The sequence below is a fragment of the Erigeron canadensis genome, chromosome 5 (assembly GCF_010389155.1).
Source record: "Erigeron canadensis isolate Cc75 chromosome 5, C_canadensis_v1, whole genome shotgun sequence".
Taxonomy (NCBI): Eukaryota; Viridiplantae; Streptophyta; class Magnoliopsida; order Asterales; family Asteraceae; genus Erigeron; species Erigeron canadensis.
In genome coordinates, this window is record NC_057765.1 from 42,677,306 (window position 1) to 42,702,728 (window position 25,423).

The window sequence follows — 25,423 nt, forward strand, 5'->3', positions numbered from 1 at the left end:
GCCACATGATTTAGATTCAGTTTTAAAAGTAAAGTAATGGTGATATCTAAATTGGCCCTTACATTCAAATATATAATTCAAACAAGAAAGATAATTTATCAAAAATACTTTAATAAAATCATTGACAACATCTATCTTTTTAACTCCTAAATTAATTACACTATAATTTTTACATTAGTTACATTCACATAAATAACATACAATATTCCTTACCACAATCACAGCCGCTAATTATCCATGGTTGCCGTTATTACCAATACTTGTGCAATGCGGCAACGATAGATGTGGTAACTATTGGTGGCGCTGGCTATGTCGAGTGGCGTAGGTTGATGTGAATGTAATTGATGTAAAGTTGGTAGTAAAAATATTTTAGAAGACAACGACTTAAAATGTAAACTAATAAAAATTGGAGTTTACGATGTAAATTAATTCATTATGGGCAAATTGGATTATAGGATTTTTTTTAATGTTTTTTTAGATGAGTATCAATAAGTTTAGTAAGGACAATTTTCAATTGAGTCATTTATAACACTTATCTCTAAAAAAGAGAGACTGAATTTTTATATAGAAAGAGAAGAAGTAACGTATGAGATTTTGGTGCTTTTGGAAGAATAGGAATGATGTTATTTTCAACTCAAAGACATGTTTGGCAAGTACGATTATTGAAGATATTCGATATTTATCATTCATTTGGATTAAAAGCCGCTCAAGATACAAGGCGCTATCGTAGGGAAATTGATGTCAATTTAACTTTCAAATGTTTTAAGCTATTTGGTGTTATTTTATAATGATAATTGATTTTGTTGGCCGTTAGATAAAAAAACGTATGAGATTTTGACTCATGATTTAATAACATCAACTGAGACAACAAATAGAAAAATACAGCTAACATTTGATCAGTATAATTGCGACATACTCAATAATTTCATTCACATATTCCCTCCCACGTAGGTCATTAACTAATTTAATTAATCCCCAAAAAATCACACAATATTAATCACCGAAGAAAACTTTATAAAATATTTTCTTCTATTCTATTAAAGCAGCTGTAGTTGAAGTTATCAAAAAACAAAAAAAACCGTTGGGGGAGGAGGAGATTACAAAGACTACTATCTCCCCACGTCTTAAGAAAATTCATAATGTGATTTTTAAGTTTAAATAGTTTTAATTCTAATTACTCATTTTCCTTTCGATTTTTATTTTTGGTAATTAAACTAAATTAAAGTTAGTAACGTTCTGATTTATTTATTTATTTTTAATTTCGATTTGTTGAGTATAAAAAACTTTGGTGAATTTTGATATCACTTCCGGCCAGATCGAGATCATAAGCTTAGGGATAAGCGATCATCAACTTCATAATTTATTTGCATATTGTAAGTATAGTTTAATTTAATTGATCATAACTTTATTTATTTATTTATTATATTGTTGAAATTAATTAATTAATTAATAGTAGAATTCAGTTCAGTTTGTGATGTTGAGTTTATAATTATATTATATTTTTGCAGAGAAGTTGAAAAAGTAAAGTTAGTTGTGAAAAATGGGGGTTATGTCAAGGAAAGTGTTGCCTGTATGTAGTAACCTATGTATATTTTGTCCGGCGATGAGGGCGAGGTCGAGACAGCCGGTTAAACGGTATAAGAAGCTTCTTGCGGAAATATTTCCTCGCTCTCAGGTGATGAGTTTTGACTTGTATTGTATCGTATTAATTTGGTTGAGTTGAATTTTTTTGGAAATGTGCATATAAAATGTAAGTGCCTGTTTGGTTGCTAGGATATGCAGTAGAATGCCAAGGTTAGATTAAACGGATGATCCGATGCCTGATATCTTGTGTAGTCCATTTTACGAACATTTTTAAAGTTGGGAGGGTCCTTCATGGTAAATGCTTTACTGTGTATAATAGTAGAGAAGAAATAGTATACAACTTTATTCCGCATATATGGAACCATTTGATGGCACGAGTATAGAATGTTGACTGAATTAGGATATGCATTAGTCAAGAAAAAGACACACGTTAGAGGACAAGTGTTCAGAGTTAAGACCTTTACGTGGGCTTTAAGTCGTCTATATACCTTCTCTTGCTTCAAAAGAGACACATTTTTCCATGTTGTGGCTCTATGAATATCTGGGATAACTTCTTATATTGCTCCACATCATTGATACAGTTACTTTCCCTTTTAATATGAAGACACTAAATTTTAAATCACATCAATAGCATCATTGGGCACTTATGTTGAATCAAGAGAAACATGTTAACTTGCAGAAAAGAGGGAAAAAAAAAGGTGGGGGTGGGTGGGTGGGTGGGGGGGGGGTATCTTAGTTTTATAAAGTTTTGTTGTAAAATTGTACAAGAGTGCATATAGTATCATTACACATTTACACTAGTACTTGTTGTGTTACAAATACTTTTATTCAGTTTATAGTAATGTAAATTTTGCTATTAAGATAGTTGACTCTTCTACAAGATTCCTACTATAATCAACTTTAAATGACAGAATGCTGAGCCAAATGATCGGAAGATTGGGAAGCTTTGTGAATATGCTTGTAAAAATCCTTTACGTATACCAAAGGTAAAGCTTCTATTACTTATCTGAAGTTCTGAACTAACATATTTATAACTTCATTATTAGAGAACCTCTTATCATTATGGTATATTGGTATGAGGCATTATAAGGATTATGTTCAGTTATATATATGGTATGTTGCTTGATGAATTTTTCCATACAGATCACTGATTACTTAGAACAGAAGTTTTACAAGGAGTTGCGCAATAAAAATATGGTCTCTGTAAAAAATGTATCGCTTGTTTACGGGAAATTACCATCCTCATGTAAGGATCAGATGTAAGTCTAAATGCATTAATCCTTGGCATAATCAGTTTATATTTTCGCTTTGAGCATTTGGAGGTTGTGTTCAATATACTTGTATTTCTTAGAGCCAAATTTATTCTTCATTTTCAGGCCACTTTTTGCTAGCAGTTTGCTGGGAGTTGTTCGAACGCTACTAGATCAAACCCAAAATGATGAAATCCAAATCCTTGGTTGTCAAATTCTTGTCAGCTTTATAAACAATCAGGTAAATGGTGATTCTAAGGGCTGGTAGTTGTTGGATGAACTCTTAAACAAGTGTGACTCAAATGTAGTTCATTTAGTTCAAAACATGGACATTTTTGGTACGGATTGGTCTGGCTGGGTTGTGGTGACCTGAAACACCTTTTTTTAAAGGACGTGCAAAAGGCAGCTTTGTTTAATAATCATCTTATATATTTTCCATAAAAAGATAAAAGATGCATGCTGTCTTTTTGCTTGAAACACACATCCCACTTGACTTTTGACCTGTTAGACCCATTAGAGATAAATCATATCCCAAATCAACCCTTTTATAACTCATAAGTGATTGGGTCAAATTGCCATGACTTTGCTTAAGTGAACAAAAAAAAGGGAAGGCAGAATGAAGACTGTAGTACTTATCCTCCTTAAATACAGGTGGATGGTACATACATGTTCAACTTAGAAGGTCTCATCCCCAAACTTTGTGAACTGGCTCAAGAAGTTGGAGAAGGTGAAAGAGCACTACGGTTGAGGTCAGCAGGACTTCAAGTTTTGGCCTTCTTGGTAAACATATATGTTCTGCATTGTCTTCATTTCATCAGTGTCTGTGTATGTGAATAGGGTTACTAATGCATGTTGTTTTCCAACCTATGAGCTATCTTAATTCGTCAGCATACAGTAATAAAATAGTAGTCTTTATCATTTCATCTGATAGTTTCTGTGTTTTTGGTGCCAGCTTCACGTAATGTCTTGTGAATACATGATAAATTTAAAGTTTTCACGTGATAATGTATTCCACTGCATTGTCTCATTTTCTTCATTATCACTTCTGTCAACTAGGTGCTATTCATGGGGGAGCAATCTCATATTTCTATGGACTTTGACAATGTATGTTCCATTTTCTTTTCATTTATCAAATTTGTGATAATTGGCATACTCTATAAGTTTGTTGTTTTGAATCTAAGTCCTGTTTTATATAATTTGAAATAGATCGTATCAGTAACCTTGGAGAATTTTATGGACACAAAAAACAATCAAGAAAATGCTAAGTACGATAAACAACTTTCTCAAGCACAAGAAGACACTGACCGTGGGCCATCATTCTTGGATAACAAGATGATCTCAAATGTTGTTAACTTCAAAAAAGATGTCCTCACAGGGTTAGTGCATTTTCACGTGTAGATTAGTGATGGCAATTTTGATCATATTACATATGAATGGGTGGATTTGCTGTATGTATGGGTCAATTAAAGAAATTAGCGTAAAAGGAAGCTGGTCAAATAGGTCAAAAGCTGTCTATAGTGTATTAGAAAGCATAAAGCCATAAGCTCTTAACTCATTTGTTCATATTTGAGTATGTTAAATAATACTTGTATATATTTCATAATCTTTTTCGGCGTATTAATTTAATTGCAAAATTCTAAAGATAAATGTTTTGGGTCAATGCAACCTGCACGATCCCCTTTTTATATTTATAAAAGTTGTTTTATTACCCAACCTACCTATCTTGCCGCCTCAGTTACAGATTGTCAATCTTGGCTCTTGTTTAAACGATTAATATGATTGCTTTTCTCATTTTGACAGGGATGCCCAAAAGAGCCCATCTTACTGGTCCAGTGTTTGCTTGCATAATATGGCCAACTTGGCAAAGGAGGGAACAACTGTCCGACGTATACTCGAACCTTTTTTCCACTGTTTTGACACTGAAAAGCACTGGTTTCCTGAGAATGGGTTGGCTTTTTCTATTTTAAAGTATCTGCAGATGGTGTTGGAGGAATCAGGTTACACTGCCAACATTTATTCCTCTCTGTTTTCATTTTTGATGTAAATATGGGAATATCAACCCTGCTGCTTAGAACATCTATCTTCCCCTACTGCAAGGCTTAGGCTTTGTGTCTCTATACTTTTACAGGAAATGGAGATGAAACACAGAATGGCTGAGAATAAAAAAAGTAATATAATGGTGGGATATGGACTGAAAGGTTTTGTTGGTTTCTATGTAACTGGACCAAACATTGTTAGGCAAGAGACGGAATCAAAGATAAGCCATAAAGCCTTGCAGTAGGGATATTGATATTACTTGTCAACCATAATAACCTATATTGCATTTTAACGCAGATGACAAATTCCATCTACTCTTGTCTATCTTGGTCAAGCACCTGGATCACAAGGATATTATCAAACAACCAGTTATGCAAATGCACATTGTGAATGTTGCTACCCAACTGTCACAACACATAAAGCAGAATGATTCGGTTGCCATTGTTGGTGCAATAACTGATCTCGTTAAACATCTACGAAAATGTTTACAGAATTTGTCTGAACCATCAAGTCCTAGAGGGGGATCTGATGGCTGTTATTTGGATCTTCAGTGTGCTTTGGAAAATTGTATCTCAAAACTTTCACTCAAGGTTCTTACATCCCTTGTCTCTTTCATGTTTTCTGTTGCATTTAACATATGCAGCCTGTGTTTGTGGCTGGGGGTGGGGGTGTTTGAAATAGTTGACGCATTTGCACATTAATGGGTCAAAATTCCCCCTTTATTAATTAGTTTAATTGATTTATGTATTCCTTTCTGATGATATATTGAATGAATATAATTATTAGGTTGGAGATGCTGGACCAATTCTTGATATGATGGCTATAGTGCTCGAGAATATTCCAACGAGTGCAGATTCAGCTAGAACAACTTTGTCTGCTCTTTATCGGACTTCCCAAGTTATCAGTTCCATTCCAAACATAGCCTACTACAAAAAGGTGAGTGCAAGTAACGTTTTGAGCAGCATGTTGCATGGGTAATTCGCAAGTTCTAGTGATGGCATAATGGGTGAGCTGTGTAGGTTTAAAGGGCTTCAGGCTGAAATAGGTCCGTAGTTTAAGTTGGGTCGGGCTGACCTGTAAACACTTTTTTTGTCCCTTTTCCCTACAAATTATTGATGTGCTATGAAGATTACATAAACGATATTATTCACATAATATTCTTAATCCTTGAATTATTCGATAAGAGGTTACGTGTATTAAAATAGGCTTTGGGTGTTTGAAAGGCTAAAGGTTCTTTATTTTTCTCATTTGACCAATTTGAGATAAACAAAACCAAAAATAGACCCATTCTTGTGTAAATGGGCTGATACTCTATATCACCACCTCTAGTAATTCACCAAATTAAACTAATAGTTATCTGTTCAGGCGTTTCCCGATGCTCTCTTTCACCACTTGCTTTTAGCGATGTCACACCCAGATAATGAAACACGAGTTCTTTCACATCGTCTGTTCTTCGCCGTGCTTATGCCATCTGGCATTCTCCCATTGCTATCATGGAAAGTAACAAACGAAAAGTTCCCCATAGATGAAGGGACATTGGAGAAAGACAATCTTGCCACAGAATCTTTATCTCATGGTGGCATCAACAATTCTATGCTTGATGGAAAAACGGTTGGTGCAACTTTTATTGAGAGTTTATGATTATTTTGCCTTTTAAGTTGATGTAAACACTCAGCCACATTTGTTTCATATTTTTGTATTTGAAAAATGTATGCAGATCTCGAGTTCCTTGAGACTGAGCCGCCATCAAGTGAGCCTTGTGCTTTCATCAATCTGGATTCAGGCAACATTGATTGGAAATACCCCCGAAAATTTTGAGGCAATGGCACAGACATTTAGTCTTGCTGTATTGTTTACTTTGTCAAAGGTGATTTCTTTTTATCCTTTTTACTTTCTTAACAAATATCTAATGGACATTCTTTTTTGAACTTTAAGCTTGATGGTGGAGCATGTGAATGCTTCAACATAATACCTCATCAATGTGTTGTATAGCACAAATTAGCTCTTTGCCGTTTAAAAATGACAATAATAACACATTTACATGAAATTGATTTTTTTTTTTTTTTTTTTAAGTTGATGAAGTTTTTACACTGCTTTTTTTCAGAACTTAAATCATGTGGCATTAATCCGGTGCTTCCAGTTGGCATTTTCCCTTAGAAGCATCTCATTAGATCAACAAGGTAATATTTTAGATATACAGTAACAAGACTTTGTTGTAATATTTTATATTTTTTTGGCCGAACTATTAAGTATGTTACGCAATTATTTTTTTTTTTTATGGTAGTTTCTAATATCGATTATGTATGTTCTGAAGCTGGTCTACAGCCATCCCAGAGAAGGTCTCTCTTCACGTTAGCATCTTACATGGTTATCATGTCTGCCAAGGTAGCGGATCTTTTGGAGCTGATTCCCATTGTTAGAGCAACGTTGACGGAAGAAACGGTTTGTTTTTGCTTCATGCTACTATCTGGTCTCATAAAATATGGCTGTTTCTGGAGGTTACGTTTTAATATTAATATGGTAACTGGTCAAATCTGGCTGCTGTTATCGATAACAGCTCGATTTGGGTAAAGTACGGAAAATAGCTAAAATGAAAAGGATCAACTGGATCAAAGTCATTGAACAGTAAACGGGGGTAAAAGTCTCTTAACTTTTATTCAAATGCTTTTGACATCCTAAATCCTTTTAATTCAAAGAAATTAACCTATTGCTCTAATATAGTAGTTCTATAATCTTATTTAATACTTTATTTAATTTTATTTGATACCTTAGTTATTACCTGTTTTGACTCATGTACCAACTCGCCCATTTTACCTTGTTAGCTGTTTCACTAGTAAGGAAATTGTCATCTGTGATCTGTCAATCCGTCAAAGTACTTTCTATTTGCTAAAGTTGGTTCAAATGCAGATGGATCCTAATCTAGCATTGGACGAAGATATGGGGCTAAAAGTAACTTGTATAAAACCCGGTGTAGATAACTTGTATGGATCGCAAAAGGATGAAGCTGCTGCAATGAAAGCACTCTCTGCATTTGAGTTAAAGGATCTACCATTAAAAGAGACACTTTTGACCCACTTGGTATCAAAGCTTGATAAATTATCCGAGGTATTTATATTTCAGTGTTCAGTCCATTGTCTGTTACACTTTTTGTCATTAAGGTGCAGAACCAGAATTTGAAGTGCTCCAATGGTTTCCTTGAAATGTAAATAAATGTGTGTTTGTCTTGTATTGTTCCTTGTAAATCATTTGTATTTTGAGTGGGATGTGTTCCCTTTTAGTTTAAGAAAATGGAAGGAGTAACGTGGATGCTAAATGAAAAATTGACTCTTTAAAGTTTATATTACCAGTTGAGCATTTATCAATTGGTACCCACACCCACAAAACACATGGGCCCATTGGAGTTTTCTTTGCCAATTTGAGGTGTGGGGTTCAACCCCAGGCTCCAGCGGGGTCATGTGCAAGGGTATTTGCTGGAGCTAATTCCTTGTGGGGTGGAAGAGACTGGTGCCAAAAAGGTACCCAGAATCAGGGTGTTCCTGCCCATCTACACCTTTTGCAAAATTGACTCTTCAAATTATACATGTTTAAATTTTAAAAATGACAGTCAATGATGTCATAAGTTAACTATGATCCTTATCTCTATGTTCTCCAGGAAGAACAGTTGAATATGAAGGCACAACTTTCACAGGGGTTTTCGCCTGATGATGAATATCCGTTGGGTGGACCATTATTTATGGAGACACCACTGCCATGTTCTCCGGTTGCGCAAACAGAGTTTCAGGCTTTTGATGAGGTAATGTTTCAGATATCTTGTGGTTTATTGTTTCTATGAGTCAATGTAGATCCAAAATCAAAATAATATTGATAAAGTGGTTGTGCTTTTTCAGGTAATGCCTCATACTGATGAAATAGATGACGATATGTTTCCAGACCAATACGGAAACCAATCGGACCGCAAAGATTCTCTTTCCATTAATTCACTTGACATTCTGAGTGTGAACCAGCTACTGGAATCGGTATGTCTGTTTTCATGTTTGTATCAGTTTGAGATGGCAATTTTGACCCATATACTTTTGAACGCGTCGATTCGGGTCATGTTATATGTCTATCGTGTCAAACGGGTAATTTGTTTGCTTCAAATGGAACGAGTCAAATAGGTTGAAGGGTTCAAAAGTCACCCAAAGATAATATATATAGCAAACCATATAAGCTTTTAGTTCAAAAAAGTACTCACACTACCTTACTCATCCATTTTTGCCACCTAGTTTTTTTAATGCTGTCTGTGGTATGGTAAGAATGAATTCATACAAGAAACGTAAAGGACTATTCTGTATTGGTATATCTAATCTATATTCTATTTTCCAGCATGATATCTGGGTATTTTCTATAACTTTCTGCTGGAAAAGAAAATTTAAATTTGTCAGAGCTTTATTTGAAATATTGATTATGCGCCGTTGACAGGTACTGGAAACAGCCCGTCATGTTGCAAGTTTACCAGTTTCCTCGACTCCTGTTTCATATGATCAAGTCAAAGATCAGTGTGAGGCTCTAGTCACTGGTAAACAGCAGAAGATGTCTGTACTCCACAGTTTTAAGAAGCAACAAGAAGGCATGACAATAATTATATCAGGCGAAAATGAAAAGAAAAGTCCAATTACATCAGATGCTGTAAGATTCTTAATTATTAATTGAGTCATAATCTTACCACTCTTGCCATTAGTTTGCCATCACTCTTCCAAAAAATTTGATATTTCAAACCTTATGTACTCTAAAATTTACTTTGACATTTCAAGTGTGTTAGCTGGAAATCTTTATGCTTGTAAATTTGTGATACTCTTGTTATAGGATTAATCAGTTATCATTTCTTGTAATGTTTTAGAATAATTCTCATAAATATATGAATCCCATATATGATACTTAAAAGTCAACCATAGAAAATCAGCATAGCATATATTCTATATTGTGACATGAACAGTTTATTTTTCCCCTGCAGAAAACAGAGATCACAGAAGATGTTAAACTGTTGAAAAATGGTGACCAGCCTCTTATGAATGATCAACTTGTTTCTTATACAAAGGGGTGGAGTCAACAACAATCTTTCAGGCTTCCACCTTCGAGTCCATATGACAAGTTCTTGAAAGCTGCTGGGTGTTAATAAGTTGTGCAAGTCCAAATTATATTATATCATATTCTTTATCATATATATAGTTCTTACTGTATAAAGGTTGGATTTTCCGGATTTGAAAAAGAAGCCATCTAAGTGGTAGCATGTTGTTGAAGAAAATGTTGGTGTTTAGAAAAAGAAGCCATTCGATTTGTTAATTTTTTGTCTTAATGTGTGCTCCATTACTGTCATTATGTGTTGTATTTGACATGGAACATATGACTAAATACTTATATCAATATTCAAGCGGAGATGATGAAATTTTTTCTGCCAAATTTGTGGTGAACATTAGTTACTTGTTATCATAGTTGTGGGTGCTTGACCATAGGTGCCCTTTTGGTTTTGTTACTACCACAGAACTACAGAAGTACAAAGTAATTACATATTTTGTTTGAACACTGCTTTTTTAGGTACCTATAGAATACCCATCTTGTACATTTGTCAACACATGAATTTAAGTCAAGGAGTTGGACATTCCATGGATGCAAAAACCTGCGACACCCAATATGCGATTCAACAAAATGACAATGCTATTGAAAGCTCATGCTTGATAGTTGTTACTTGTCAACTCTAACCAGGTTGAACTCTTGCATATGCCAGCCATGAATGCTAGCCAACACCTTAAAAGCTCTTTAATGAGTCAAACACCAGCAAGCTTCTACAAAATCTATAAAAACTGAGCATGGTTTGTTCAAGGTTATAAACAAAACATGTAAACAATCTTTTTTATCCAAATTATAGATATCAACTTCCAATATTGTTGAATAGACAAAATGAAATCCAACTAAGCCAAGAAATATATTTGCACTCGTAGACACAACATGATCTCCAAGTGATATTTCGGGGAATCTGCATTCCAAAATTGGACTATCTAAAATCACAAAAAACAATATAAAACTTTGTATTATTATTATTTCTGATCAATCAAATCTCCACATTTGTATGCCAATAGCAATTCCTCAGCATAATCTGTATTCTTAGATATGTACTTTTCCAAGAACTCCTCTTCGGTTAACCACATCACATTTTGAAACTTTGGCATTTTCGTCAAAATCTTTTTCGACATCATAATATCTATAACTTTGAAGCGAGGAATCACTCTTTCCTCCAAACTAAGCATTAAACACGAAGGACGTCGAACCAACACCTGCTTATCAAACTTAACCGTGTTAAAATAGAAATCAAATCCAAGCTTTAACTTTGATTCCGACACCCTAAGCAGAGCAGGTGCCTTCTTAAACATACCAAAAAACTCTTCTTTAGTAAACCCAAACGACCGAAACAGTTCAAACTTTCTCTCAAAAGTCTCGTCACTTAAACAACTAACAGTATACAGAGCATGTACCAACATTCTTGAATCCTTCTCAAAACCCATATCCAAAACTTTCGACACGAGCTCTTTAAGCTCATTTTCACCTCTAACCAACAACCTAGGCTGCCTACTTATAACGGTAACAAGTTGTGACCCAACAATCCCACATTGTTCTAAAAACTTAATGTTATGAGAAATCCGGTTAACAGGGTCTTTCACATCCACCCAATTACACCTTTTCAATGTCCTAATCATATTTTCATTATCAAGAACCAATCGTTTTAAAACATCAAGACATGGCATCAATCTTTCTTCAAATCTATTCGATAAATAAATCGGGTGTTTGGAAATAAACTTACCCAAGTCAGAATCTTGAAGACCCAAATCTTGAAAAAACTGGATATTTGGTTTAAGTGTTTTTTCAACATCTGAAAACAAGATTTGGGGTGATTGAGTAACCCATGTTTGGATATCGGATTTAGAGAATCCAAGTGATTTCAAGAATGTGATTACAGATTGTGGGTTGGTTTCTGTTGATGAGAATTTGTTGAAGAAAACAGTGGCTCTTGATTTTCGAAAGCCTAATGATTGTGTTAAGTATGTTAATATGGTTGACTTTGATGATGATGATGGTGATGATGAAATTGTGTGAAGATAACGAGCGAATTGAGTCGCCATTTTTGGTTTTGTATGGAGTTTGGAGAACAGAGTTTGGTTAGGGTTTTGGGATGTTTTGTTAAATGGAATCATACGGGATTCATTTTCCACAATGTATATATTTTATAGCATATACAAATATGTTAATGCTTTCATTTTGTTAAACTTATCAAATTATGTGATTCCTTTTGTTAAAAAATTAAAAACCCTCTAAATCTTTTAACTTCTCTCATTTTTAACAATATGTTTCGGGCATTTTTTGTAATTTCGTATAACTTTATTGATAGGAAACTCATTATAAAACCAAATTATATTTCTTTTTATATTTTTTCAACTTTTTATATATTTTATTGTCATATTATCTTTAATTTTTGTGTTTTGTCATTTTTCGTTCTCATATCGTCCCGTTACCCATTGCCATATTTGTCCAGGTGCTACATAGTATACAACTGATCATTGTTATATGCTATGTTTGTTAAAAAAAAATGTTTTCAGACACAATTTTAAATAATAAACAAACAAATGTATCTTTCATCTATATAATGTTTCTGAAAACAATGTTAACGTCTGAGTAACATAACTATTTTTTTTAAATGAATAACTCATTTTTTTTAACAGTTACTCGGTATTCGACATCAGGTAACACCTTACCGTATAATGGTGAAGCCCTGCACGTACTCTAGACTACGAGATGTAGACCATAAGCCGTTACACGTGATTCAGGGAAAAAAACCCACAGACTTGTCACTCCTAAGAGTCGAACCCAAAACCTTTAGGGAAAAACCAGGGATGCATCTGTCATAAAAAAAACTCATCTATTGTTGTTTTTAAATTGAATCTTAACTTGGATTTTAATTTTTTTTTTAATTTTTAATTTTTTTGCATTTTTGCATTTCTATATGTATTCCAAAATATTTTTTCGAATTATGTTTGATTACTTCAAAAAAAAATTTGTAGTAAAAGTGTAAAATTATGTATACTCATTTATAAAAATTATCACACCCCCATTTTTAGAAATAGGTACACAATAGTTGCATACGAAATTACTAAATTACCCTTAAGAAAACCTTATATGGAAAAAGTTTTTATAAAATACCAAATTTATCATTATTAAATTAATTTACACTCTAAACATTTATCTAATAACGAGAGTAAGTACCCGCGCGTTGCGGTGGTAAGATGATAAGGTGATAGGTCATAGGTTGTGATATGTCATAGAGTGTGATAGTCAAATGCCTTAGCCGTACGGGGTCCACCATCGGATTTAAAAATTCATCAAAAGTATATCGGATGATATCTCTAATGAAAGAGCATGAAATTTTAAGAACACCTATATAATTTTTATAATTTATCGATTTACGGTTTTTGAGTTAAAAGATTTTGAAAGAATTAGAAAAATTTATAGAGGAGAGAAAAAAATGAGTGATTGAGATTTGAAGAGAGAAAAAAAAATGAGTGGTTGAGATTTATTCATAGGGTTGAATAAGTGATAGAGGTATTTTATGGTTTTCACTTGTGTAAAGTTGAAAATATAGAGGGAACAAATGCTTTATAATGTGTATAGATTAAGACTTTAAGCTTTTATCTTCTAAAAATTTTTCACTATCACAATTACATCAACCTACACAACTTGACACTGTCACAATATTATCACCGGCGTCATTAGACCGCCTTTATCACTACCACTGTCTCATTGCGCGAGCACCATGCTCGTATAAATTAAAAGAAAATTAATCCGTCTATGTGAGCTTTGAGACAAACTATATCTACTCGAAGTAAAAGATTCATTTTTATTTTTAGTAATTTATGTTTTTGAATTACTAGAATTACTTTTGACATTTTATATTATTTATACTCTTTTATAAAAATTATTACATCTCTTAGTTTTAAAAATAGTTATACAAAAGAATTATTAAATTATCATTAAAAAATTAATTTAAAATATAAATTTTTATTTTAATAATTAACGCTTTATGCTTTTGTTTATAAAATATTTCGTTATTAACTTGCACAACTTGACGCAGCCTCTGCCACCCATAGTACTATCCCACCACCTCCGCGCGCGGTACCATGCTTCATCTGTATCTACACAGTCAGTCAAAGAAACCAATCCCCTGCGGTCAAATCTTGCAAAATAAAATCCAAATTAATTTATAAACTACTGTAATTAATTAATGATACATGTTTTTCTTGTCAGCAAGTGAAGATAGCATGTGATCCTTTCTACTAGGTTTTCATTTTCATTCTCTACTTTCTTTATTAATCCTGTACCACCAGCCAGCCAGCCGCTACATTCCAAATCTACTCTTTATACATACAGCCATTGTATATAAACCCCAATATCTATATATTGTACCTCAAAGATCCCCATTTCATCTTATCTTGTGATCTCTTCATTGTGGTTAATGCCATTCAGTATAAACAGTAAGTTTTGAGATAGTTCTTTATGGGATTTACTTAAATTAGTAGATGGTGTAAGAAAGTTTATTCCTTTGTTGATGATTTATTAGTCTAGTACATTTTAAAGTTGAATCTTTTTGTTAAGTTTTGTGAAAAAGTCCTTTTGGGTATCTGTGAAATGCTTAGTTGACTATTTAAAGATTGAAATTTTGGTGTGTTATTGAAGATTTAGGTTGTGCATGGATAATTGGATGTCCTTACTTCGATAATTAGTATGTGATGTTGAATAGTCATAACAAGAAAAGAAAAGAAAAAAGATAATTAATGTACTAATTTTACATAATCATATTTGTTTTTTGCTGATGTTGTGTAGTGTTTAGGAAATTCTAATGATTTATGTTATGAGGAAGGGACAAATAAAATAAATGAGTACTTTTATACTAAATATGTTAAGATGATCATATGTTAAAAAAAAACAACAACAATGTAGAGTAGTTCCAATGAAAGTGGGTAGCTAAAATGGGACTTTCAGAGATTTGTGGTGTGGATTCGTTTTTATGCTATATAATCTGTAGCAATCAATTTGGGATTATTAATTATGTATTTTACATGCAGACGCATAGTACACATCCACCCACTCTTGTCGGAGGTCTCCTTAAAAGCGGTCTGTCTACTGTCAGATAGAGTTATGACCGTCTACATCTCACCTCCCTCATACCCCGCCCATGGAGGGATTTTGTTGTTAATATGTATATTAGTTCTCAATAACATATACTATTTATGTTTTAATTTTTTGATTCATTATTTTATTTCTGTTTTCTACTTGAGGAAAGAATTAGTGAGATATGTAGACCTGTAATTGTCGTGGAGTAGGTGGTATTGCCTAACTTATTTGTAATTATTAAAAATTTCTTTGGCAGGAGTGAATAGAAACTACAAATATGGGTATTTCTGGAAAGTGGATTAAATCACTCATTGGTATTAAGAAACCCGAGAAGACTCAACAATCTGACAGTAATGAAAATGTTAGTATTCATATCCCATTTGTTAATTTGAGACAATAGATATTGGTTGTGTTGTTTTGAGTTTTAATAAAACGGTTCAGGAAGTTTGATGCATGTTGAATGCAGTCATACACTTTGGGCTATATTTGACCTGTTTACATTCTGATATTAAAGAAACTTGTTTTCAAATTTTATAATCTATGCTCAAGAACATTTCATAGTTCCTTTATCAGGCTCATCGGCTTGTTTACTGTGGATATATAAAGAGAACTTTTCATATGCTAAAGTGTCAAATAATTTACTACTCTCATAATGAAGTGTTATATCTTAGCACATGTAATATGTATATCTTATACTGGCTTATAAAAACAGATTCAAAAAACAGTGAATTTTGGGAAGTTCCGGCACCAGAGAAAGAATTCTGTAGAGATCAATGGTAACTCATTTGAAAACAAGCTCAATCAAAATCGTACTGACCTAGTTGAAGATGGGCATAGTTATGCAGTGCCTGACTCCCTTTCCACTTCACTTCAAATGCAAAATTCATCTCAAACTAAAGTGCAAACCAGAGAAGAGTGGGCAGCTATACGAATCCAAACTGCTTTCCGAGGAATTTTGGTACTATATATTACACCACTATGCATCATGCTTTCAATCTTCCTTTCTAACTATCCCTGTTTATTTCCAAGAGTAAAGATTTATAGGGCCATTAACCGATAGATGTATAAGGATTTAAACTCTTATTCGTTTTAACTGTTTTTGTTGCTGTGTCTGTGTTTTAAACATTCATAAAGAATTCTGTGAGCTAATATGTTATTTGTAAATTATGAATTGAAAAGGAAAAAGGAAATTGTGATAATAGTGTGCCAGATGGTTAGAACATTACACATGAGTTATACGAGTTGTCTTCTCACACCTAGGGATACCAAGAGTTTGTTCACACCATTGTTGTGCTTACTATTTTTAGTCAGATAAAGATGTATTTTAATCATTACAGTCTTTTTCTCTGATATTTTTTGTGATTGTGCATTCACCTTGTAGCAATTGTTTTGGTTAGTTAGTTTGTTGACACAATAAATAACCTAAGTATTCTCTTTACAATCTTCAGGCTAGGCGGGCTTTACGAGCTCTAAAAGGATTGGTGAGACTACAAGCTCTTGTGAGGGGGCATGCAGTGAGAAAGCAAGCTGCAACAACCCTTCGATGTATGCAAGCTTTGGTAAGAGTTCAGGCTCGTGTTAGAGCTAGGCGTGTTCGTCTTGCATTGGAAGACCAATCAGAACAACAGCAACTACAAAATGAGGCCCGTGTTCGAGAAATAGAGGTAACTCTATGTTCAATCAAGCATATGAGCTTCAGTCTGTCTGTCATTACCATAAAACCTAAACATTCTTATTACATATAAAACCACCTGAGTGATTTAATAACTTTGTAATCATGTTTTGGATCAACCTGGCCCATACCAAACTTTTAGCCATTAGTTTGCCATTTTTAACTGAAGTCTATCTTACTCAAACTTTTGGTTCATCCCTTGCTGAATCATCAGGAAGGATGGTGTGATAGTGTTGGTTCAGTTGAAGAAATCCAAGCAAAGTTGATAAAGAGACAGGAGGCTGCCGCTAAACGTGAGAGAGCCATGGCATATGCTCTTGCTCACCAGGTAACATTGAATGTCATAGTCTTTGGCTATGATAAAACGGTTTTAAAGTTTTTTCCTTTCTGCTATAATCAAATCTTTCTATGAAATCTGAAATTTGAGACACTGAACATTTTGGCCTTAATTAATGGACTTCAGTTTTTAGAGGATAACTATTGTTAATAGGATATCACGCAGGAAGTTTGTGTTTATGAGCGGTTTGTTGCTTCAACATGATTGTAGTTGTGGCTGGAATGGGTGTAATGTAATGTAATGTGTGAGTTGATAAAATAAGCAAAGAGCCAAAATTTTAAAAAAATTATAATAGAGAGAGAAAAAAAAAGGGAAAAAAAATGGAATGAATCATTTCATTCTATTATCATGGCCTTATGCATGTAGTAGTATGAGTTTTCGTATGGATATTATTATTTTTTATAAAATGTCTAATGTTACCACTCTTCATACGATATTCAATAGAAGATGTTGATATTAATATGTGCAATACAAAATTCAACATAATGGAAAAATCAACTGAGAGGAAGGAACCAAGAGCTACCTTATTGACCATAGTAACAATATTATGTTTATTCGTTGCAGTGGCAAGCAGGATCGAGACAACACTCAACCCTATCTGGATTTGAACCAGATAAAAGTAACTGGGGTTGGAACTGGTTAGAGAGATGGATGGCTGTTCGTCCATGGGAGAATCGCTTTCTCGACATTAATACAAGAGATGGAGCGAGTTCTGCTAAACCAGAGCAGGATCATAGCACCAAAAACCAGTCGAAATCTACTGGCAAGAAACCTAATGCATCAAACCTTCAATCAGATTTGTCAAATGAGAAAACAGGGCAGTCACCTTCTGATGACTTGGGTTCGTCCCCTATCAAGTCAACAAGCATGCAAGAAGTACCTGCCACTGAGTGTGTCGACCCAAGGTTCAACTCAGTAGTTGTTGATTTAATTGATGAGCAAGGCCCTAGACCTGGTGCTGGGTTAAGATCCCACAGCAATCCTAAAGAGAGATCGTCAGTTGTGGGAAATCAGGGAAAGAAGCGAAGATCTTTGCCTAGTGGTGGTTAGTCCATCTCTTACTCACATAATAAAACCGTTAAGACTATGTGCATAGATTGCATTTTCTTTAAAGTAGACTTGAATTTCTGAGTTTCAGTTGAAGGCACTTAAGTTAGGTGGGGTTTGGTATAGTAAATGAAATTGTTGAAGGATTTAAGAGACCTTCTGCTTTAGAGGTTTTGTATAGGTTTGATTAGACATAGCAGCATCTATTTATACGAAAAATGGATCAATTAAGGTTGTATAGGGTCAAAAAATGTGCTAATACATAAACTTAGCCAAAAATGAAGTCATGGAGTTTATTTATATAAAGTCACTGAACATGTATTGTAATGTTTACAATGTCCTAAACTACATTATCTAAGCCTTGAAAGAGCTTATGTTACTTTTGTAAGAATATATTTATAGAGTAATATTCGGTACATTAATCATTTGCAAGGTGCCAAGGTGCAAGAAAATGGACCAAAAAGTGTAAGCAGGTTGGCCCAACCCAGCCCTTCTTGTTTTGACCCACATATAAAAGCCGCCCATTTTGACCGGAACTCACTTTGACATGTTACCGATCTACCCGGACCACTCATTTTGCCATCGCTATAACTGGTGCTGAATGATAGATGCCTTTCAGAACATCTGTGTGGAACTTAAGAAGAATAAGAATGAGTGCCCTGCTTTGGCATTGTGGAAATGTTACTCTGGATACTGTACTAATAAATATGTGCAATAATAAAGACATATTTAAAGTACATCTGCAAACCACAATGTTCAAGCCAATTCATAGTCTCTGTCATTTTTTGTTCTTGGAGAAATTAAAAAAAAAAAGAGTTAAATTGCACCTTCTTACAAACTCAAATTTGTCTATTTGAACAGGCAAGTCTAGGCAAGGCTTAGGGGCTCAAATGGCCAAACAACCTGGTAAAGCTGCTGCAAAAACGCTGAGCACTTGACTAGCCATAAGCCCATAACATCTCCAGTCAGCTGCTGCCACTCAGAAACATGGTACCCTTTTAATCAACAGTTGCTGCAAATCTAAATATCTGTATATACATGAGCAGTTAATACAAGATAGCATTTTTTCGGGTTGCTATGCCAAGCATGCTGCCAGAGAAGTGAATAAAGATCATGAAATTTATTTGGGAATCTTGTAACCTTGTAATTATTCATTGTCATTATATTTGTAACTAGTGTTATATTATGTCATTAAGAGCTGGAAACCATCAGGTCTTGAGGTCTTGTTTGTACAATGCCAAAACTTCACTGAATACTTTAGTACCATCTATATATCTATGTTCTGCCGGCATATGCTGTATGAATTCAGATTTCATTCTATTAAATTTCCAAATTGTTGTTTATCAATCTATCGAGACAATTGTTCTTATTTTTCGAGTTTGTTATTTTTTTTGGAGGAAATGTGTGATTTTCAGCGGTAAACTAATCAGACCAGTGGTCAATGTTAAACCAACCACTTGTCTCCATCTGTTAAGAGCATTCGGTATGCCATCTAACCCCACGGGTTTCTCTAACGTAGCAAACTTCACGCCATGAGGAACACTATACCGCCATCCGTTGGCCCTGCTTTAACCCAAAACATTCAATCCCTGCTTCCTTTTCTTTTTTTCTTTTTAAAGTATTTTTGGTCCAGTGAGAGGGTCTATTTATTTTTATTTTTTGTGGGAATAAAATGGAGGGATGATAACAGAGTCGACTGGGGAATTAGGGAACAAATGACGTGGCGGTTATATGGAGCATGCCCCCTGCTTTGACAAGTTGAAAGTTGTTTTACAAAATGTCACCTGGATGGACTAGTTTATTTCTTGTCAATTCATCCCCTTCTCTTTTCCATTAAGAGGTACATGCCATCAAAACTTGACTCTGGTATATTTGATTGGATAGAATGAAACGGTGAAAAATTGGGATAAATGAAGCAATGAAATGAACATCATAGCTTGACGAGGCATTACCATTTCATTGTTATATTTGGTTGATTGATGAAATAGAATAATATTAGAAGTAAATTTGGTTGCATCTTTAAACAGAATAAGAAAAATGTTGAAGGCCTCCGTTGAATGAAATTAGGAGTTGCGCAAGTAATCACATTCCTTGTATAATGAACGACTTTATTCCAGAATTGTAAACAAACATGTTTTTTTCATTGTATTTATTCTCATAATAACTCAGAAGGGTGTACAAAACGGGAGGTATGTTTACACTTGCATCATCTTACTCGAACTATTTTCACTATCATTTGATTTTTTTCATCTTTTTATCCGCAAAAACATTATAAATATTGTTTTCGAAACAAAATTTATAACACACGAAGTTGAAAACGTATTTTGTATACACGTGTGATTGCATAAAAGAGGTGTATCACTTCCCCTTTCCGGGTTCTCTGTTTCAGATTATTACATGTATGTATGTGCATCAATTTCATACAGACCCTTAGTTACCCAAGACCTGAAGAATGATCATCCCGGAGATCGAACACGTGTCCCAGTAACACTAAGCCACTTTATTCGCCAAGCAATAAACCAACCAAAATACTCTTCGAAATCTTATGGTTGCAGAATCATGATTCAAAGATGCATCTAGCCCTTCATTCACTAAAAAACATGCACAAACAACTGCAAAAACTATACAAACAACACAAAGAAAAACAGAAATGAACAAGAGGGCTTGTGATAAAGTTGAGGTTAATTTGCACTACAACAGGACTGTTTGGCTGCTGTTCTTGTTTATGCTAACCACCGACTGATCACTTGAGCCCTGTTGAATCATTCGTCCTCATATCGTGACCGAATTTAGTTGATGTACTCTTTTAGCATTCGTATATACACTGCCGTTGAAAGGATTTCCTGCGGCACCTGGATTTGGCTCACCTGTTAACAAAAGTAACCAAAGCATGATCAAACAGGGTTAAAGGCGGAACCTTTCATATAGACGACGGAAATAGGCAGTTCCAGCCAGTTAGTAGCAAATTTAATAGGTTCAGGGTAAATACGAGTAACTTTTAGTACAAGCCAGGTTGCTCAAAACACTCTTTTGCCCATTTTTCAGAAACATGCATAAATACTTGATTATTAATTTATTATATATGAATACAATTACTAATAAATGAAATATTAGAAATAACAATAGGAGGTTGTGAGCACCAAAAGAAAAAACTGGGGCAACTTTTGACCTGTTCAGCCAATTTGACAACACTCGCTAAGTACTTTAGACTGTTTGGAACCAATTGAGAATTCCCATTGATCTACAGCCAATCTAGTTTATACCCAATGTGGAGCTTGCCAAAAATTATCCAGGATGCCTTTACAAGTATCTTGGTATGGCTCCCATTTATATTGGCCAATTCTTTCTTATAATCTTCAGCTTAAGGTAAATGATAACATCCCCACAGAATGTAGATGAAAAGATGATTTAACTAATACACAGCAGTTTTGTTGGATTCCGACCAAAAAAACAAAAGAGGTATGCTGGTAGTAACTTTGTGAGTCCATCAAGGAACTGTTGGTCTGTTACTCGTATGTAGGACATGACTTTAGTTTCTGCTTTATGGTATTTGTTATTACTAATCAAGTAACCACTGGTACAAAATGGTACACTTACGCTTCAAAATTGTAAAAAGCCTCGAAAAGATGTAATATTTGTAGTTAAAACTTAAGAACATAACAAACTATATTGGCAGTGCAAACCCACAAAGCGGATCCGCCACTGCTCCTAAATTTCGCAAAACCAAAGAGCCTCAAAACACCTTACCCTCAAAAAAGATACAGCCAACGCAGAAACGGTTGCCACATTAACCAAATCATACTACCAACAATATAGTTCAAATAATGAAGCACAACATGTGCAACATGACCAACTTCCTTTAGTGCCCATCAAACATGTCAAATTCAAGCCTTTTAAAGGAGGCTACTTTAGCAAATACTCAAACCCCAATACATGAATATTTGCCATATTTACCAAAACATCCCACTCACACTATCTGTAATTAAATCAAACTAACATGTGCAACATGATAAAGTTCCATTAGTGCCCATCAAATGAGTGAAATTAAGCGTATAAATAGAAGCTGTTAGCTGCTTTAGTAAATCAACCAAACTTCACATACAAATAATCTAACTAGCCGCAATTAGCTTTGCAACACTAAATACTCAAGTTAGTAGAGAAAAAGGTATTACCAGAAAAATCAGAAGTATTCAGTCCCGGAAAATGACTTTATCGGCCATCTCCATCAAAGGATCCAAGCAATCTGGCGAAAACTTGCGAGCAAACATATAAGGCTGAACAAAATCCGATTTTCGGAGATTGTAAATCAGCTCTGACGACAACTCATTCGGATAATAAGTATGTGGATGCCCATTGACACTATCAGTCCAATTAACCCGAGTCAACGTATAACCAGTACACCCATCTAGATCCACCATTGACAAAAACGTTGAAAAATAATGTTCTTCAGGGTAACAAGACTGCGGTCTCAAACAAGGCAACCTAAATTTCTTCCACAACTTCCTTTCCTTAAGAACCATTATAGCGTGCCTTCGTGTAAGTGTAAAAAACTGGGAACCCACTCGAAATTCATCAAATTTAACCTCAGGAACCATCACATTTTTACCTCTAGCATTATACCTATCCCATAAATTAGGATCCTGATCAATAATTTCAATAAAGCTTTTATATTTCAAACCCCTTAATTCGGCTACTTGATGCGTATTCAACTCAAATAACGTATTATAAAGATATCGAAACGAATGTAAAGGTATACAATGCTGAGATATCAAAGTAAAGAACTGGTTACTTGGGTCATCAAGAATTGCATTGGCAATAAGACGACGTGCAGCCGCGATAAGACTTGCAGTGCCACGATGAGTCGCTTTTCCTGCGATAAATCGATCTTTAGTGAAAACGCCACCTGGGATTTCGATTTTAGTCTTAACAGTTGGGTCAGCATGAACATAAATATTAAAAAGATTCAAACTTGATTGATTCCCATTAAAGAATTTCTCCCATAAAGGTGCAAATTGAAGGTTGGTATTTGTTAAGAACAAAAAAGCAATCTTGGGCTTTCTGTTGGTGGATCCAAGCCTTGATTTGGGTTTATGGGTCGGCTGGGAATCGACGGTGGATGCTCGCCGGAAAAGAGTGAGGTCATCAAGTTCGTCCGGCAAGGAGATCGGCGGTGGCGGTGGTGGCAAGATGTGTGAAGCAAAGAAGAAAAGAATTGGGAGAGATAGTGTTAATAAAAGTAATGTCGGAAGCCATGGAGATGGTGATGATGAAATCATAATTGTGTGTTTTGATTGAATATGAAATGGTTTTTAGACATTTTTTGGAGAATAATTTAGGGTTTGAGTGAGATTTGGGTCATTGAATTTGAGGGGTTTTGAAATGGAGTGATGAAATGTGTGTGTGTTTTGGGTGTGATTGTGATTGTGATTGTGGGTGTAAGATATGGAAAGTGAGATGTTTTGGAGTTAAGGAAAGATATGATAAAATGGAGAGATGTTACAAATAAAAAAGGAAAACCACAGTGATATACAAACAACCTATATCAATGATTTAATAATGGTAAAATAATTTTATATTTGCAGTTGTTTTTTCAATTTTTTAATTCGATACCCTAAGTCACTTGTATCTACGGCCGTTCGCGTAGGGTTGTTACTTGTTACAGAGAATTCGAATCCGCAATTCGAAATATCTGAAAACTCATACAAGTATCCTAAATATCTAATTTTTGGATATCTAAATTTTTGGATTAGGATATCGGATTATGTTTTTTCGAATTCACATATCAGATATCAAATTTAATAAGGGTAAATTACAAAAATCATACCTGAGGTTTGTTCGAAACTACACTGGTCACACCTACAATTTAAAAATTACGCGAGTCATACCCACTGTTGTCAAAAACTTACACTAACCATACCTATCGTTGACGGTCGTCTATTTGACCGTTAAGTCAAGTCACGTGTCATGCATGTGTGATATCAAAACTGTAATTTCGTGCATACTTCAGGTACTATCCTTGTAATTCACTATAAAAATAATTATTAAGAATTTTAGAGTTTTATTTATACTTCATTTATTAAGTTGGGTAGATATGACATTTATTATAAAACAATAATTTTTATAATGAAAAGTATATTAAAAAAATAGTTGATACAAGAATGCATTATTATTAAACATGTCATTATTATTTTGTTATATGTGTATAGTGAATATAACAAAGATGAGAACCATTAAAACCACTAAAATTTTCACTTTTATATTATTATTATTATTATTATATTATTATTATTATTATTATTAATGTATGATTTATTCTTTTTAATAAAAACCTATTTAAAAAAATATAATTTTAAAAAGCAATATAATTTTTTCGTATGGTTTGCTGACATCCCCCTCAGATTAGAGGGGTAAAGCAATATCGAATACTCCTTATGGTTTTAGAATATATCTCAAAGTTAGCAATTTGTAGTATTTTGTGTTTAAAGTTTCAGGGTTAATCGTTAGTCTAATCTTAGAATTTCTAAGCCTAAACTTGTATCGTATGAATGACATGCTTTTATAAATTTTTTAATTTTTATTTTGAAATAGATTTTTTTAAAATATATATATATATATATATATATATATATATATATATATATTTGTGTGTGTGTGAATTTTAATATGGAATATCTACCAACTTTAATAAATGAAATATAACTACAATTATCTTAATAATTTTTATTAGGGTGAATTACACAAATGATACCTGAAGTATACACGAAATTACGATTTTGATACCTCACATGCACAACACGGACTTGACTTAACGGCCAAATTGACGGCCGTCAGTGATAGATATGATCAGTGTAAGTTTTTGACAACGATGGGTATGGCTCGTGTAATTTTTAAATTGTAGGTATGACCAATGTAGTTTTGAACAAACCTCATATATGATTTTTGTAATTTACCCATTTAATAATGTTAAGTCACATATATATTCGTTTTCCTCTTCATCTTATCTCAAATTTTTTATATTTTTGATATATACTTGGAGTTCAATGCAACTTTGATTCATTTACTTTGTATGTTTTTACAATGAGGAATACAATGGGGTCTTTGCGGTTTGTACTCTTTTGCAACCTTAGTCCAAACTATAGCTTCGTCAATTTTACCCGTTAACTAACTTACGTGTCTTTCATGCTAGAAACAATATTGTCTTTTTACATATGTAAATGAGGATTCTTGCGACTTTATTGAACTTTTTACCAAACAAGAAAATTTACTTTGTTCATATGATGTTTGTAGATAAACAAAACA

At 33.9% G+C, this 25,423-nt stretch overlaps 4 protein-coding genes across 5 annotated transcripts; 2 read left to right on the forward strand and 2 right to left on the reverse strand.

The window, feature by feature from the left end:
• The first annotated feature begins 1,034 nt into the window (after nt 1–1,034).
• On the forward strand, nt 1,035–10,310 carry LOC122599117 (protein SEMI-ROLLED LEAF 2). Its single transcript, XM_043771576.1, has 20 exons — nt 1,035–1,373; nt 1,509–1,675; nt 2,496–2,570; nt 2,728–2,843; nt 2,961–3,075; nt 3,486–3,614; nt 3,891–3,938; nt 4,041–4,210; nt 4,635–4,831; nt 5,169–5,461; nt 5,658–5,807; nt 6,237–6,482; nt 6,589–6,738; nt 6,976–7,051; nt 7,186–7,313; nt 7,779–7,976; nt 8,524–8,664; nt 8,759–8,887; nt 9,333–9,539; nt 9,865–10,310. The coding sequence occupies exons 2-20, from the start codon at nt 1,541–1,543 to the stop codon at nt 10,024–10,026; spliced, it is 2,865 nt and encodes a 954-aa protein (XP_043627511.1). The 5' UTR covers nt 1,035–1,373; nt 1,509–1,540; the 3' UTR covers nt 10,027–10,310.
• A 504-nt stretch (nt 10,311–10,814) lies between these two features.
• Nucleotides 10,815–12,079, reverse strand: LOC122599119 (transcription termination factor MTERF5, chloroplastic). Its single transcript, XM_043771577.1, has one exon. The coding sequence runs from the start codon at nt 12,023–12,025 to the stop codon at nt 10,946–10,948; it is 1,080 nt and encodes a 359-aa protein (XP_043627512.1). The 5' UTR covers nt 12,026–12,079; the 3' UTR covers nt 10,815–10,945.
• Nucleotides 12,080–14,071: 1,992 nt separating this feature from the next.
• LOC122599626 (protein IQ-DOMAIN 5-like) lies at nt 14,072–19,471 on the forward strand. 2 transcript variants are annotated; one of them, XM_043772163.1, is made up of 8 exons: nt 14,072–14,428; nt 15,020–15,153; nt 15,325–15,429; nt 15,781–16,026; nt 16,517–16,732; nt 16,955–17,068; nt 17,642–18,122; nt 18,986–19,471. In XM_043772163.1, the coding sequence occupies exons 3-8, from the start codon at nt 15,346–15,348 to the stop codon at nt 19,060–19,062; spliced, it is 1,218 nt and encodes a 405-aa protein (XP_043628098.1). In that variant the 5' UTR covers nt 14,072–14,428; nt 15,020–15,153; nt 15,325–15,345; the 3' UTR covers nt 19,063–19,471. The 2 variants fall into 2 exon arrangements, with proteins under 2 accessions (XP_043628098.1, XP_043628099.1); XM_043772164.1 differs by lacking the exon at nt 15,020–15,153.
• A 964-nt stretch (nt 19,472–20,435) lies between these two features.
• On the reverse strand, nt 20,436–23,600 carry LOC122602311 (glycosyltransferase BC10-like). The gene is made up of 2 exons (XM_043775012.1): nt 22,297–23,600; nt 20,436–20,991 (listed from the first exon to the last, which is right to left on the reverse strand). Exon 1 carries the CDS (start codon nt 23,398–23,400, stop codon nt 22,315–22,317), a length of 1,086 nt encoding a protein of 361 aa, XP_043630947.1. The 5' UTR covers nt 23,401–23,600; the 3' UTR covers nt 20,436–20,991; nt 22,297–22,314.
• Between the last annotated feature and the right edge of the window lie 1,823 nt (nt 23,601–25,423).